Source organism: Nuphar pumila, chromosome 14 (assembly GCF_984573655.1).
Source record: "Nuphar pumila chromosome 14, dmNupPumi1.hap1.1, whole genome shotgun sequence".
In the NCBI taxonomy this organism is placed as follows: Eukaryota; Viridiplantae; Streptophyta; class Magnoliopsida; order Nymphaeales; family Nymphaeaceae; genus Nuphar; species Nuphar pumila.
Window position 1 is genome coordinate 1669663 of NC_143262.1, and position 16329 is coordinate 1685991.

Genomic DNA, 16329 nt, shown 5'->3' on the forward strand with positions numbered 1-16329 from the left:
AAGGAAGTAACCATCATATGATAATCCGATCCCAGCTCACTCAACGTTTGTTGCACCATATCTTTGTCACTAACTGTGCATCCCACAATGGCCAATTGATCTGTAATAGACTTCATTTTGTTCAAGTACTCCATAATAGTCATGGAGTCCTTCATCAGCATTTGAAACTCTTTCTTTAAAAATAATACTTTGGCCTAAGAAACTTGAGAATATGTTTGAACTAGTCGATGCCATAATTGCATTGTTGAGCAGTCATGAAATTGCCACCAGCACTTCCTGTGACAATGTAGAAGTGATGTAAGCAACCAACGTCTGGTCTCGCTTCATCCAGGATACGTACTCAGGATTTCTAACATAGGTAATAGAAATATCTCCCCTCATCATTCTTTTCTTCTTGTGGTATGAACTCGAGAGGAACAGAGACAGAACCATCCAGATGTCCAAAAAGGTCCTGACTTCTTATGAATGGTATGATTTATCGCTTCCAAGTTAGGAAGTTGGAATTGTTCAGTTTCTCAAACACGAGTTGACTAAGAAAGTTTGAGGAAAGGCCTGACTGAGAATCAAGAAATGAGTCCATATTCTATTGAAACTGAAAACAAGAAGGAATAATAAATAAGGAAATGGCTTTACGACAAAGGCCCAACTACTATTGAATTCTAATATAATTCAGAACAGAAATTTAATATCAGAAAATTCTGATGCTACCTTCTTTTTTTAACGATGGGTAAACCCGAGGCAGAAAACCAGAACTATGCAGTTGTTCTGAATAAAATTCAATCAGTAAGAGGGGTACGTTATTTTGAAAATAACATGTTTTCTTTCAGAATATGAGAGAATATAGAGAAGCAGTACAAAACAAAGAAGAAAATGGATTCAAATATGATATTAGTGAATCAAGACAGATCTGGGATATCATCCGGATCTGAATCGGATGTGATGTCAATGTGCAAAAGGCTTTGACGTGATCCTCTTCAACCTTTGAAAAACACGCATAGATCAAATCCGATCTTGCGTGATTATTTAAGTTGTTAATATGTAAGATCACGTGCAGCAATATGACAATATGAAAAGAAGAATATTAGGCAAACAGAGAATCAGAAATATGACAACGTAAACAAATCTAAGTTTTGGAAGAGAAATGTTTTGGATTCTGTAAGAAGGAGAAACATGTTATTTTGAATGGTTTGATTTGAAGACAAGGAGAATAAAGGAGGAAATCAATACAGCAGTAAAAAAAAGGGTAAGGAGAAGAAGATCTTGGATTTAGAAGAAGATGGAGAAGGGGGAAAGAAGAAAGGAAAAGAAATCTTACCGGATGTTCATAAGAAGATCACGATCCTCGAGGTTGGATTTGGGGCTCTGATACCATGATAGAAATCGTAGGTTTCCTCTTTCATACACAAGACAACACAGAATGAAGGGAGAGAACGAGAGAGATGCAGAATCCCCAAATTAGAGGCTGCGGTATTGGCTTCCCATTAGATATATGTTGTTACAATTACTAGGGTACAAAAATACCCATTATACAACAAGTGAAATTTACAATAACCTCAACATGAATGTGAGGACATGAACATGCATGTGTTTAAATCTGAATTTTCATTTTATTTCCATGTGAGCCATCAAATGTCAATTAGGGGAAACTCCATTGGCTCCATTAATTCAAGCAGAACACTCAACCAACACATGATGAGTCTTCCAGACATACACAAGTTTATAGGACACCAGATAAGACTATTTTCATTCAGTGTTCTGCTAGAAGGGTACAGATGGAGATATATACACGTGAAAGCAGAGTATCGATGTGATTCATGGATATTACACTGCAGCAACAACCAAAAGGATTAAATACATTATTTTACGTGGTTACTAAATAGATAAAAACATTATATTAACCCCAATTAATTTTCTTACTGAGAAAAATGGTTTATTTTGTTACTTTCGTGCATAAAACTTTAAAATAAGAAAAAAAAAACCATCGAGTTTGCATAATTGTGAACTAGAATATAAATCCAATACGACCATCTAATTTGTTTCAACATGCCAGAAAAAGCAAATGAGGCCCTCTACTAATATGACCTATAACATGAACAAAAATGTTAGCTCAGAAAATCACAAACACCATGTAGAAGATGCAATAAGCATAATGTTTCTATCAATAATGGAGAACACAAAAGCCCAAAATTGGACAATTAGATAAAATTATCACACATGCCTATGACATGCTAGAGGTATGCATGCATCCACAAAAACATGCACAAACACACATACATGTCCCTTCCCCCCACCCCACATGCACACACACACAAAAAAAAAAGCACCCAAGTATGCACAGATGCAAACCGCAAACACACACCTCGATACACCACCCCCACCTCTCTCCCCAGGAACCACATAAATACAAAACCCACACATAAAAAGTCAAGATATCGAATTTAAATACTAAATATCAGGTATGACCATGTTTTCACAAGATAAAATATCAATATCTACTAATGAAATGTCTTCTTAGTGGCAACCGATTTAAGCATTAAAAGGAGTTATAAAATAGTCCAACCATTTTATCACAAATATCATAAGCAGTAAATCGGTAAATATGGCATATATCACATCCAAGATATCCCCAATGCAATTGCAGAATAAAGTACAAAAGAAAAACATAAAGTAAGAATATAAGCCATATAGGACACTTACACCACATCGCAACTGATGCAATACACTCTGATTCTCAAATTTCTGAGGAAGACTATACGAGTTTGGCTTAATACAACGGACGTAATGAGGCTCCGTTGACTTTAATGTTTCCATTAGTGCTTGAAGTTGTTGCTACAAAAAAATTTATGAGACGAAAAAATTACTGATGTCGACATGTAAAACCTAGATAGAAGTCCAAATGACAACATATCTTAAGTACAAATCCAAACTAAAACAGAACCCAAAAATAATGCAGGCCTTCTAGTTTCTGACAGCATAAGAACCATCTAACAAACAACATAATAAACAGCCCCTGAAACAGTAAATTCCTTAAACTCAATTCAACCTTAACAAGAGCTCTGTTATGCAAGCTAGCCAGTAACACCTCATGAAACAAAGATCCATGAATGTTGCTGATAAAACAACCAATAATCAAATTTTCATCTCAAATTTATGGTTTCCAGACAGTAGCAAGCAATGCACCCACTAATGACGAAAATTTTATATCTAAAATAGAAAATACAAGTCACCCGTGCTTGTGCATGAAGTGACAAGCCATGAGAAGGGAATGAAGGGGAAAATCTAGGAGAATGACATAAGACAGCACTAACAAATGATTTGATTATGATAACAACAAATGGGCAGCACTCTGCAACATTATAACGAGTAAATAAAAAGTTCTGCTCCATCAGAACCCAACAGCATCAAGGGATGTTTTTAAAATATCAAGTATTTCATAGTTATGAGTGCACCAGTTGTAGATAGTAGACATGCAAAAAGAGGAATGAAAATAAAAATCTGAACGTACAGCAAATACCTTGAATCTAGTAGCCACTGATGAAAATTTGTAAGATGACTTGGATGATTCCTCAGGTAATGAAGGAAAAAGGCCAGCAATGAAAGAGCACCTTGATGATGACATTAAGTTGCAGTGCTCAACAACAACATAATCTCTGTTCTTATCAAGAAAATATTCAGTTTGATATGTCACCTGAGATGTCAAAATAAAAGGTGAGAAAACACAATGAACATTTCAACAGATTTTCAAACATATACCTTACCAATATTGAATAGCAACATGAGGCTTACTTTGCCTGCATAATGAGACGTTGTAAAATCAGTACGTGAGAACTTTGGCTTCTCGAGTCTAGGATTTCCATGGAAGCTTTGAAACAGCTTGGTAGAGAAACTCTCATGTGTCGACTTTGGAAACATGCTGCAAAATCAGCAGATAGTGTGAAGCAGGAAACATTCATGACTTACAGAAATACCAGATACAAAAATACATAATACCATGCTTCATCCAAAAGAGAGATGATTCCAATAGGCTTCTGCAGGAAAGAAGAAAAAGAAAAAGAAGATGAGCATAAGTATTAAAAATGTATTAATCAAACCATATTTTAAAATCAAGCTACACTAGTTTGATGCAAAATGATGGAGGTATCGTATGAAAGAAAGAAATACACCACAAGAGCCAATTGCACCAAAATTTGCAAAATAAGAATAACATAGGAAGATTGTACATACACAAATACATTATAGATAGGCACACATGCACATACCACAAACACAAACACAAACACGCACCACACACACCTCAGCCATCCTCTCCTTACATGTGAACAACTCATATAAGAAAAACAGGCACAAGTTTTCAGAATGTTAAAATAAGCCCCATCTAGTGCCAGTCCATACATATAACTTTCCCCTAATGCACTGGAAAGAACACACACTCCAGAGATTTGCAAAATATTTGGCATATGAAAAGCATAGTTTTTTACAAGGTTGTAAGTATTGTAGCGTTACCCGCATCGGTTGGGCCCAAAGTAACACCATATCATATCGTATTGTAAACATATCATAAATTTTTAATAAAAAAATCCAAAAATCCAAAAAAAAACAAGAAAATCAGAAAAAATTAGCAAAAATTCTAAAAAAGTCATATCACACGAAATAATGATGAATTGCACAAAATACAACCATAAAATCACATATAAAGCATCTTTGTCTCCATGAGCTGCTATAAATGCATGCATATCTCATAAGAAAAATGTAAATTGTGAAATAATAAACAACACTAAGTTAACAAGTCATAAGATCCATAACAGTGCATGTTTACTTAAACAACAACAAAATCCCCAAGTGTTTCTCAATACTTAAAAATTTTACATATCCAAATTTTTTAAGTTCAAACAAAAATGAAGACTTCTTCTTCTACTTCTTGCAAGAAATCAAGCCCTAACTCACTCTCAAGTCTCAAGTTCTTTAGGAGTGAACACAAACTCACCTTAAGGAGTCTTCTTATATATTTCAAAAAAAAAAAAATTGAGTGCAACATAAAATGCACTAATTGTGTATCGTAAGATATACCCTGTATCAAGGTGTATAGTACGTTCCAGGGGGTGTATCGTACAATACACCCTCGTATCTCGATACAAGTGTGTACTGTATCAATTAGTCCCAAAGTAACGATATGTATTGTACCTTATTGTACGATACAGTACGAGTACGATACTAACAACATTGGTTTTTTAATGAAGTCCCCTTAATAAAAGGTCAATAACTCATCAGCTGTCAGGCAAATATTTATAATCAGATCATGATCTCCAATTATTGATGCCCTGTGAGAAACCGAGTTAATTTTGATTTCTTTTATTTTTAAACTTAATTTTATTACTTAAAAATGCCCAAGATTTTCCTGAGAAAATCTACTTATTTTTAAACTCATCTCAGAAAACAATTTGCAGACATTATGACGAGGCTGATATTGATGTCTATGAATCACCTACAACAAAACTAGACTTTCAGGATCTACATTCTAGAATGATAGTGCTGCAAATCTAAAACCAACCAAAGGAAATGAATACAATAAGACAAGAATCTATGCAACAAAAGCACCCTTCCAAAGAAAAGGTACTTGCCTCTAGAAATACTTGCAACCATGTAACATATTTATAAATTACAAAATGATATCAAAGGATTGCAGTCCCAACATAAGAAAACAACCAATTATCAGGTTGTCCAAACATAGAGAAGCATTGCAACCCTTTACATGACATCCACATCAGCTCAGATAACTAGCACCATAAGTATCTTGAACCAGATCCTTAACTGATGCATGAACAATATTGCACAACAGGAAAATAACTGGCAATATTTTATCCAACCAGGATCAGAACATACTAGTTTAGCCACAGGATGATATTGACAAAAAGAAAATCCAAAGATTAATTGGCCATGAATTTAGCAACTAGCAAATACCTTTTCAATTAAATCCAGAACGTCCTGATTGTCAATAAACTCAATATAGCTCCAGTTGATCTTCTCTTTTGAATACTCCTCTTGCTCCATCTTAAAAACATGCTGCAAAAGAAACAAGAGAAAAAAATGAACATTGCAAGTTTTTCAAATCCCACTCAAATTCACCACCAGAAAGCATAAGATAATGTATAGCACCATGCTCATGGGTGTCCTCTGAATAGAGAAACAAAGTTAATGGCTCAAACAAATGGACATATAACCATAAAACTTTAAACTAAACTACAACCCCACAAAACTTGCATACCTCATTGAAATGCTGCTGAAGTTTTTCATTCGCAAAGTTAATACAGAACTGTTCAAAACTGGCACAGAAATCAATTCAACTTACTGAAGAATGATTGAGTAGAGAAATCTAATTCAATAGTTGCAAATAACAAAAAAGGTTACCAAAAAAAGGAGAAAGCATGAGAGAGAGTAGCAAAATGCCTATCAAGCAAATATTCATAAGCTACAAACTGGTTCTCTCCCAGTTAAGTAACTATAACCAAGTTACAAACTGTCAACAAAGAAGACATCAGCTGCAACCATGACTAATAAGAAAGAGGCGAAAGAAGGATTCATATCAGAAATTTGATGAGGAAGCGACCATTTCCAGTTAAAGGGGAAGTGCTGTGTAATTTCTGAAAGCATAATTATAGTGACTTTATTTTTATTCTCAAAAATAATTATAATGGTTTTATTTTTCAGTTGAACCATCATATTCACTTGCACAAGTCTATACAGACAAAATGAAAAGATGCCAGCAGATGATAGTGCAGAAATCCCAGTGTTTAAGGTGTATATAAGAGGAAAAGCAAAAGACATGAAAGTGATTTATTTGACATTGGAATTATGGGACATCCTTACACAAGTCAGTTCAGCCAGTAATAATTCTACCAAACTCCATCCATTAACAAAGCAATGCCATGGCCCAAATCAATCAAGAAATAAGACAAAAGCCAAGAACAATGGTTTAAAGCAGTATGATACGATACAATATGTATCGTTACTTTGGGCCTAATCGATACAATACACACCTGTATCGAGATACGGGTGTGTATAGGCACATTGTCTCGATACAAGGTGTATCCTACAATACACAATTAATGCATTTTATGTTGCACTCAATTTTTTTTTAAATGTATAAGAAGATTCCTTAAGGTGAGTTTGTGTTCACTCCTAAAGAACTTGAGATGATTTGGGGATTGATTTCTTGCAAGAAGAAGAAGTCTTCATTTTTGTTTGAAGTTAAAAAATTTTGGTTATGTAAAATTTTTAAGTATTAAGAAACACTTGAGGATTTTGTTTTTGTTTATACCAGATTTACCGGAAGCGCCTAGCGTATGGGGAAGCGCGCTTCCCGATACGCACTTCAGAAGCACGAAACATCGCGCTTCCGAAATGCATGGGGAAGCGTCCCCCTTTTTGGGAAAGCGCGCTTCCCTTTTATGGGAAGTGCATTTCCTTTTTATGGGAAACATGCTTCCCCCACGCTTCCCCATTTTTTCTCATTTTTTCGCTTCCGAGACGGTTAGTAATTTTCTTCTAAGTGGTCCCACGCTTCCCCGCTTCCAAAATTTTTGAAAGTGCCTTGCTTCCCGCTCCCGCTTCCCGTATCGCTTCCAGCTCCCGCTTCCTCGACTGGTAACTCTGGTTTATACAAACATGCACTGTTATGGATCTTATGACTTGTTAGCTTAGTGTTGTTGTTTATTATTTCACAATTTACATTTTTCTTATGAGATATCCATGCCATTCTCATGAAGACATAAATGCTTAATATGTGATTTTATGGTTGTATTTTGTGCAATTCATCATTGTTTCATGTTATATGATTTTTTTTCGAATTTTTGCTAGTTTTTTATGATTTTTTTGGATTTTTCAAAAAAAATTATACGTTTACGACACAGTGGGCCCGACGGATACGGGTAAAGATACGATACTTACAACCTTGGTTTAAAGATCAAAAATTCCAAATTCATGCTATAGTAAGATTGCGTATCGACTTGTTCAACGGACTGAGGGTTGCCCCGCACAACAGAGATTGTTGCAATCTATAGCCCTAAGCATTGGTTTTGTCCTAGAAGTACCACTAAATACGTGCAATGATTCTGTAAAAAGGGGCGAAATATACACAAAAATAATTATAGATTTTAATAGCACCGGCTGAGAAAGAATGATAGAAGTTGTAATTATGGGGCAGGTAGGCAATTTGAATGGTACTCGTAAAAGATTCTGCAAAGTGTTTGACATAGTCTATTGAGGAGATTGGGAATCATGTAAAGCAAACATCAAGAAGTAATGAAACAAACCATGTCAAGGCAGAAGATTTGCTAATTGTGAGCTACTAGAGATTTTGTTGGAGGCAATGTGTTCCTACTCTATTTATTGACTTGTGCAGAATCCAGCAAGATGAATTTATGCAAAAAGATGTGATTGAAAAGCTAGTGTGTTAAGTTGCATATATAAATACATGCATATATACATCCATAGGTACACAGACACATCTTCACACACCCCTACCATAGACAGTCCTGAAGTTTACACGAGTTTACCAAGAAAAGGGTAATGATCCAACCTTTACTGGAAAGTATTTATGTTCTGAAACAACCCCTGTGGCTCAGCTTTTGCAGTGGAATTGGACAGGCAAGTGCTACAAGAAGATAGAAATCCAAGGCTTGATGAAGTTGAGCAAGGAGATAAAAAAATGGCCTTGTAGAAGATCGTCTCTTCAGGAAATGTTACATTTAATTGATAGAAAAGATGAGCCCCTAATGAAAAGGGATAGTGAAAATTGCTAAATATGAGCATCGGAAATACAAGCCCATTGAAGTGACTAAGATGAGGTAGGATGTAAAGTTACATGACCAATCCAATTTATGAAGATAATTTCAATGCCAATCATGGGGTGAAAAAAAAAAAACAAATCAAAATAGGCAAATATCGGATTCGAGTTTTAGACCATAATCCCTTCTCATGTGCATTCCTCTTTTGAGTACCACCTATGGTGCTTTAGACTGCTTGACCAAAACTAGAGCATGTTGGACAACTCCAATGTCAATCATGAGGTAAAAAAAAAATCAAAACAGGTAAATACCATGTTCAAGTTTTAGACCATAATCTCTTATGATGTACATTCCTCTTTTGAGTACCACCTATCGTGCTTTAGACCGCTTGACCAAAATTAGAGCATGTTTGCCAGGTAGCCATTCCTTCTTCCTTTTTATAACTAAATCAAACTTTGGCATAAGGTGGCACATCTTAAGTTACAAAATGAATACATCAACTTATCCACATTTGCCCAAACAAAAGGAAATAAAACAAATTCAATATTAAGAGCACGATAAGTTCAACTCTTTGGAGTCTCTTCGAACAATATGAAGCTGGGGAAAAAATAGACAAGAAAAAGGAAAGTCGTGCAAGTTCCCATATGCCCAGTGATGATACTGGGGTTGCTATCATGTAGCTCATGGATGGATCAGGGATTTGGTACCATAGATGTTGAAAACGCTGACTGTTTAGAAAAAGATAAAGGGAATAAAATAACTTCTAATCAACGTTTTTAAAGGTGTTAAGGGTGGACACCTTCAACACCCCTCATTACAAAACGCCATGAGGCTTATGCTTCTATGCTGGGTGGTGAGGCTTACGCCTCCCCAGCATAGAGGCTTATGAAATTTTATGAGACATGGGTCTCCATAAGAGGCCCACGTCTCTTATTTTTACTTTTTACTGTGGTACTTGCCTCTCTTTGGTTGTCTGGTATATTATTGTTTTTTACCATTTACCTTTTTTTTGTTTTTTTTTGTCCATTTACACCTTTTGTGGCTACTTAGTTTACAAATTTACCCTTGCGTGCAAGTAACTAGTTGCCTGTCACATAGACACGGAAAAATGGCCCACGTATCTGTGTCGACATGGCCTGACACGGGGACGGGTACCGAGTGCGGCATGGGTAAGGTCGGGTTCAACCTAGACCCAACCCGAAACCCAAAAATTATCCTTTTTTGTTTCGTAAAACCTGAAGAAAGAGGGGAGGAGAAAGAGGAAGAAGGAAAAGAGAGAGAGATGACCTTCTACCCTTCTTCCTCAGCTACTCCACCTTCTTCATCCAATCAATAGAGAGAGAGAAGAGACGGTGGGACAAAAACGCCTCCTCTTTCCTCCCCTTTTCTTTTTATCGTACCCCTCAGAAGAAGAAGAAGAGCGGAGGAGAAAGAGGAAGAAGGAAAAGAGAGAGGGGGGCACCATACCTCCTCCTCCTCGTTCTTCTTCATCGCATCGAGAGAGAGAGAGAGAGAGAGCAACATCAACAGCGGTGGCTTCTCGTTCTTCACATCGAGATCGAGTGAGAGAGAGCAGCAGCTCCGCCGCCTTCTTGTTTTTCTTCTTCACATCAAGATCGAGAGAGCGAAAGATCGATCGAGAGAGAGAGAGAGTGAGATGCAGTTGGAAGAGATCAAGTGAGAGAGAGAGCAGTAGCAGAGAGAGAGGCGGTGGAATGAGAACGGGACCCCTTCCCTTAAAAAAATCAATCACCCCCTGTGTCTTTAAAAAAAATTATTTTAATCCCCCCCCCCACTTTTTTTTTAAATATTATTTTACCCCTCATAAAAAAAACACAAAAAGCCCATTGGAACATTTTTAAATATTTTAAATAAAACAAACATCCCCACCCCCGACACACACACATACATACATATATTATATATAACCATGTCCCCGTACCCACATTTTCGAATTTGCCACATCGTACCCGCACTCGTACTCATGTGACATAGCTAGTTGCTTTTAAAAAAACAATTAGTAGCCTATGTTTCTTTAACTTCCTTCCTATTGTTATGCTTTAATATTGTTGGTTTGTATTATTTAATTTTGTTATTTATTTATTTATACTTTATAATTAATGAATAAATACTCTATTTTATTAGTTGTTGATTTCTTAATAATTTTTCAGTTTAAATCTTGAGAAATATTGAGGCTTATGTCTTTATGCCCCTTAAGGCTTATACCACTTTCAGATTTTTGAAAAACGCCTCATGTCTTTAAAAACCTTGATGCTAATAATTAAAAATGAAACACCACAAATGGATTGAGATCAGCAATTGCAAAAAGTTCTAAAAATATATTGATTACATGAAAATGAACTTGAAACATCAACTTTTCTAAAGTTAAAGAAAGGCATGTGTGTGAGAGAGAGAGAGAGGGTTGGAATTTATAATTTCAAAGACCTGTTGTTCTTAAAGCATTCAAACCCATAAATATCCAGCAATCCAATCTGAACCACAGAATCAGGATCTTGCCCAACAGATTTGTTGATTTTGTCCACTAGCCTGCATCAAAACCAACACTAAAAATTATTATCATCTAAAAACTGATGCCTCATTTCCCTGGAATAAAATTTAAAACTTGCATACCAATCAAACAAGCGAGCATAAACAGTCTTCGCTAAGGCATCACGACTGGCTACAGCAGCATTACAGTCCAGAGATTTTACAATATTTCCTTCACGAGTTTGTATTGAACGTGTACACAGTGTTGCAAGCAAAAGCTTGGTGTCACACCTGGTATACACCGCCTCATCGAAATAAGCAAGATAAAAAATATTTAAACAGAAACAACTTGAATGCCATGCTTTGATTACCCACTAGAAAAAGTATGAAGTTATAAGAAAATATCATAAACAAGCAAGCTAGTAAGCAGCATGAGGAAGAATCAAGGTTGCCAGACTAGGAAGCGGAAGCAGAAAACAATACGGGAAGCGAAAGCAAGAAGCAATGCATTTTAAAATGTATAGAAAGCTGGAAGTGAGAATAAAAAAAGCAATATAAGAATCGAATGGGAATCGAAATGGAACACAAATAAAAAACTAAAATAAAAGTGACTATTCTTAAATTTCATGATTTTTTAGTGTAAGAATTGAATTTTTAACAATATCAGATAGAAGTGAGTGAGAAGTGTGAGAGGAAACAAATAAAAAACATGAAAAGTTGAGTAAGAAAACATATAAGAAGAATAGATGATGCGTTTGAAAAGCATAGAAGCGTGGGAGAATCGAGATTCCCATCAAATTTCGGAAGTGAGGAGTATCGCGCTTCCAAAGTGAGTTTCCGAGAAGCGGGCTTCCCGGCTATCTAAGAAGCTTTCGGTAACTCTGGGAAGAATGCAAGCTTGTACATGAGCAATTTCTCAATTAGTGGACACCTGACTCCAAAAAATGCATAGGAGTCAAAGTAGATATCCTTCCTTGGTCCTTTCAGCAATATCAAGGACCACCAAAGCAGCAGTTAGAAAAAAGGTTTATGTTCAATTTGGGAAAATAGAACAACACTTTATAGGTGGCAGACTGGCAGCAGAAAACCATGGAAACCTTTCTTTCCAACCTGGCATCACAGCCAGGAAATCATTTCCCTTTAGTGTTGACGACTATTTTATTAACATTCAAACTGAAAAAATTAGTTTATCATACATAAGATCAGTGTGACACAGACACGAACCAGCCAGATATATCCATGTCAGACACGTCCAGACACCACTACTTTAAGCATTCCCGCACACTCTAACTTATAATTCAAGCAAGAACTCCTCTGGATATTCTAGAATCTAGATCAAGGGATAACACTTTTAGGCACTACATCCATAGGGATAATTTGTAATTTTAGTGGCTACTTTTTCTTTTTTGGATTGAATCATAAATTGTATAGTTGATTTTGTTAAGTTTTTCAAAGAAATACTAGCAACCTAATGGTCTAGTTTTTCAAAGCATATATTCATGTTCTTGTACAAATCATCAAATAAGGAACTGGAAAAGATAGCTTTTTTGTTTAACATTACGCTAGCATTCATCTAACAGTCAGTTTGGCATCCTCTTCCATTTCATAGTTTACAGTTTAAATGTTTTCATCTTTGTTGTGTGTGCCTTATAAATGTGTAAATCAGTTGATTTTATGTCTCACCATGTCTGACCATCTGTATCCCTGTCTGAGACCAACACAATCTGTAAACATGTGTCTTTAATGTCCAGTTGTATGCAGAAACAGATAAACAAATTATATATATATATATACATACATACATATATATAGAGCCACTATAATATGAGAATTGGAAATATAAGAACTAGAGTGTAAACTAGGCATTTCCGATGCTTTTTTGCAAATCGGACCTTGCAGATGCGTTCACAATGGTATGTTTGCTCAGAATCGACTGTTGGATCATACTTTTTTTGATAAACAAAAACATGACTTTGGATGCTTGAATTACAAATATTCTATGTCATCATTTTTCAAGCCCTAAAAAACCCTGTTTATGCATTGCAATCGGATGATTCAAGAGCCAGTCCCTTTAAAACCAAGCATGAAGATCACATCTGTACCGTCAGATTTAAGGGAAAAATAAGAAAACCCATGAAAATCTTGGTTCACACTCTAGTTCTCATATTAGAGTCACTAGAATATGAGAACTACCATCTGAACTGGGCATTTCCAAGACCAATTTTTCACAAATCCAACCATGTACATGTGTTCAGCATGGTGAATTTGCTAGGAATCAACTGTTGGATCTTGTATTTTCGATTAAAAAGTACAATTTTGGATGCTTGAATATTTATGAAAATTATGAGTCATTAATTTTAAATCCTTAAAAAAACTTGTTTATGGATGGGATGCTTCAATAGCTGGTCCTTATAAAACCAGTCATGCACATCACATCCGTACAGTCAGATTTAAGAGAGAAGAAAAAACCCATGAAAATTTAGCAGTTAATCCAAAAAAATAACCATTGGTCACTAGGCTTGATCATATATCATTGTTGGTTCTCAAGAGTTTTGTATCTTGACTTAGAGAACATTCAGAATAATGAGTGATAATAATCCCTTTGTAGAAGTATTATGAATTGCTACCAAAGTCCAGCAGAGCATATAAACAAAATAAAATTGCATTGCTCCATTTAGATAATAAAATAAATCATGCACTCCAAGCCTTTGTGGCATGAATTTTTCCATTGCACAATGCATTCCCATTAATGCATTTCTTAGATGATCCCTACAGTCGAATACTAACCCAAACGGTACCTTTGGCACTTCTACATAAGAGTGTACACAAGCCAAGCTCAAGACAACCTGAGCTGGTAGAGCTCAGCCCCACAAGCTGTTGCTCTGGTCAGGTTTGGCTTGAGCTCATCTCAAGCTTTGCATAGTATGATCTGAACTTGGTAAGTTAAGATATGGAGGAGCTCGAGCTCAGCTCGAATCAGGCTTATTGTCTTAAACAAGCTGAGCTTGGCTCAATTTCAATATGTATAGACTGGTCTCTGCGGAAGAGCAGTGAGGCCGTCACTGCTTCAAATGAGGGAGACGCTGGGGGCAAAGGGGTAAGAGAGAGAGGGGTGGGGAAGAGGGTGAGAGACAAGAGTGGAATGAAACCCTAATCCACTCCCAGTATCAAGGATTTTATACAAGAAATATGAAGCATTGATTTCATTGAAAATCAATTATTAAGATAAGTCACAAGTTATTTTTATGTGCATTATATATATATATATATATATATATATATATATATATATGTGTGTGTGTGTGTGTGTGTGTGCGTGCGCGGTTGAAATGAGCCTAATCGGGCCTAATTCAGCTTATTCAGCATATTAGGTCCTCCAAGCTCGGATCCTTTGCATGCACGAGCCTGACCATGGTGCTCAAGCTCAGTTCATATAAGTTGAATGAGCTCAGACCGAGCACATGCTCACCCGACCCATTGTGCAGGCCTACTCCTACACATGTTCCCAACTACCATACTCAATTGAATGAGCTCGGACCAAACTCATTCTCACCCGACCCGTTGTGCAGGCCTACTCCTACACATGCTCCCAGCTACCAGACTCAAAAGTATGTCATGAACCACACAACTGCATGTGAACATTAGCAGCATCAGAATATACAATCATAAACCACAATACTTTCACAGTGAAATGAGATAACTGTGTGCCATCAAATAACTGCAGATACCATTAGCGCCAACCATAAAATGGAACAGATATGACTACTTGCTTGACAAGAGCTCCGTTGAAAATGACAGAGAAACCATAAACAAATAACTAGCAAAGCTTGAAATAGCCCAAGTCCCTTACATAAATAGATCAGCTGCCATCTGCAAATGAAAACTAGATTTATTATCCTTAATCGTTGATGAGTCGTGCTCTCTTCCAGGTGAAAATTGGATGTTTCCAAGATGCAAAATAGCAGCCAGAGTTTGAAATATAGCTTCCTAATGAAGACAGGAAATACTATTTTAGTAAATATATCATATCCAACCACTTCTTTTTAGCAACTGGACAAAGCGATCTTTTTAAGAGCTGGTATGAAGAAAGCAAACCTGATCTTCAAGGCTAATACCAACTATGTCCATGGCCCTCCTAGACTTCAAGTACTCTTCTGCACTATTAACTCCATCTAACTCATAGGTTTTACTTTGATTCAAATAGTGAAATGAGCTGGGATGTCCAACCTTGTACTTGTCAGCATCCTTCAAAACACAAGAATAGAACATCATGACAAAACTCCAATGCCACTCTTGACCTAGCTAATGATTGTTCACACTTTAAAACCATGGATGACTGAACAATATGTAGGCACATATAATACTGATACACACAAAAAAAAATTCCATGCATGTGCATCCATGTCAAATGGGCGTAAGGTGTAAAGCCCATATTAAGTCAAGCTTCAAGCAAGTTGTATAAATAGTTAATATGAATTGAGATGTGAAGGGCATGTACAAGCACTGTTGAGGTCAGCAGCAGTAATATCCAGGCTTTAAAGAATTGCTACATGGTGAAAATTCAAAAATGTTGTAACTGTAAAATCACTGATCAAAATCTCTGCAATCCTATTCTCCAATGACTAGATGTGTTTCTTATCTCTCTTGAATGTTGAGAATGGTTATTGAACACAATAAAATCTTAGCTTCTTGATAATGGCCATTATGGATAACTCTCCATATATATTGCATGCTAAAGTTCAATGCAGGTAAAAGATCAGTCCTGATGTGTTGAGGATAGGAGGCATGGTTCAAGTACAGAACAGCCATCAGCATGACGCCTTGTCATGGGCTACATATGGATATAAAGACATGGCGTGCAGGAGCAAGATAGCTAAGATACATCACTATGCTGGTCACACTAGAAATTCAATATGGAAAGATGGGACATGGATATTTAATAGTTAATGGCATATTCAACTTATACATTTATTGGAAATAGAGGAAATAACCAACTGCACATGGACACTGCGTTTGTCTTAGGGGAAAAATTAACACGACACTGTACCAGCTGTAAGTT

At 36.2% G+C, this 16329-nt stretch overlaps 1 protein-coding gene across 2 annotated transcripts in view; it reads right to left on the minus strand.

The window, feature by feature from the left end:
- LOC149816029 (protein OPAQUE1-like) overlaps positions 1–16329 on the minus strand; it is a 115075-nt gene that overhangs the window by 84217 nt on the left and 14529 nt on the right. For both annotated transcript variants that reach the window (XM_089987579.1, XM_089987578.1), the window contains exons 8-17: positions 15366–15515; positions 15121–15257; positions 11415–11561; positions 11229–11330; positions 6263–6320; positions 5959–6060; positions 3991–4028; positions 3787–3913; positions 3515–3688; positions 2698–2829 (exon numbers count right to left, since the gene is read on the minus strand). In XM_089987579.1, the coding sequence (XP_089843705.1) occupies positions 2698–2829; positions 3515–3688; positions 3787–3913; positions 3991–4028; positions 5959–6060; positions 6263–6320; positions 11229–11330; positions 11415–11561; positions 15121–15257; positions 15366–15515 (1167 nt within the window). The remainder of the gene's footprint in view (positions 1–2697; positions 2830–3514; positions 3689–3786; positions 3914–3990; positions 4029–5958; positions 6061–6262; positions 6321–11228; positions 11331–11414; positions 11562–15120; positions 15258–15365; positions 15516–16329) is intronic.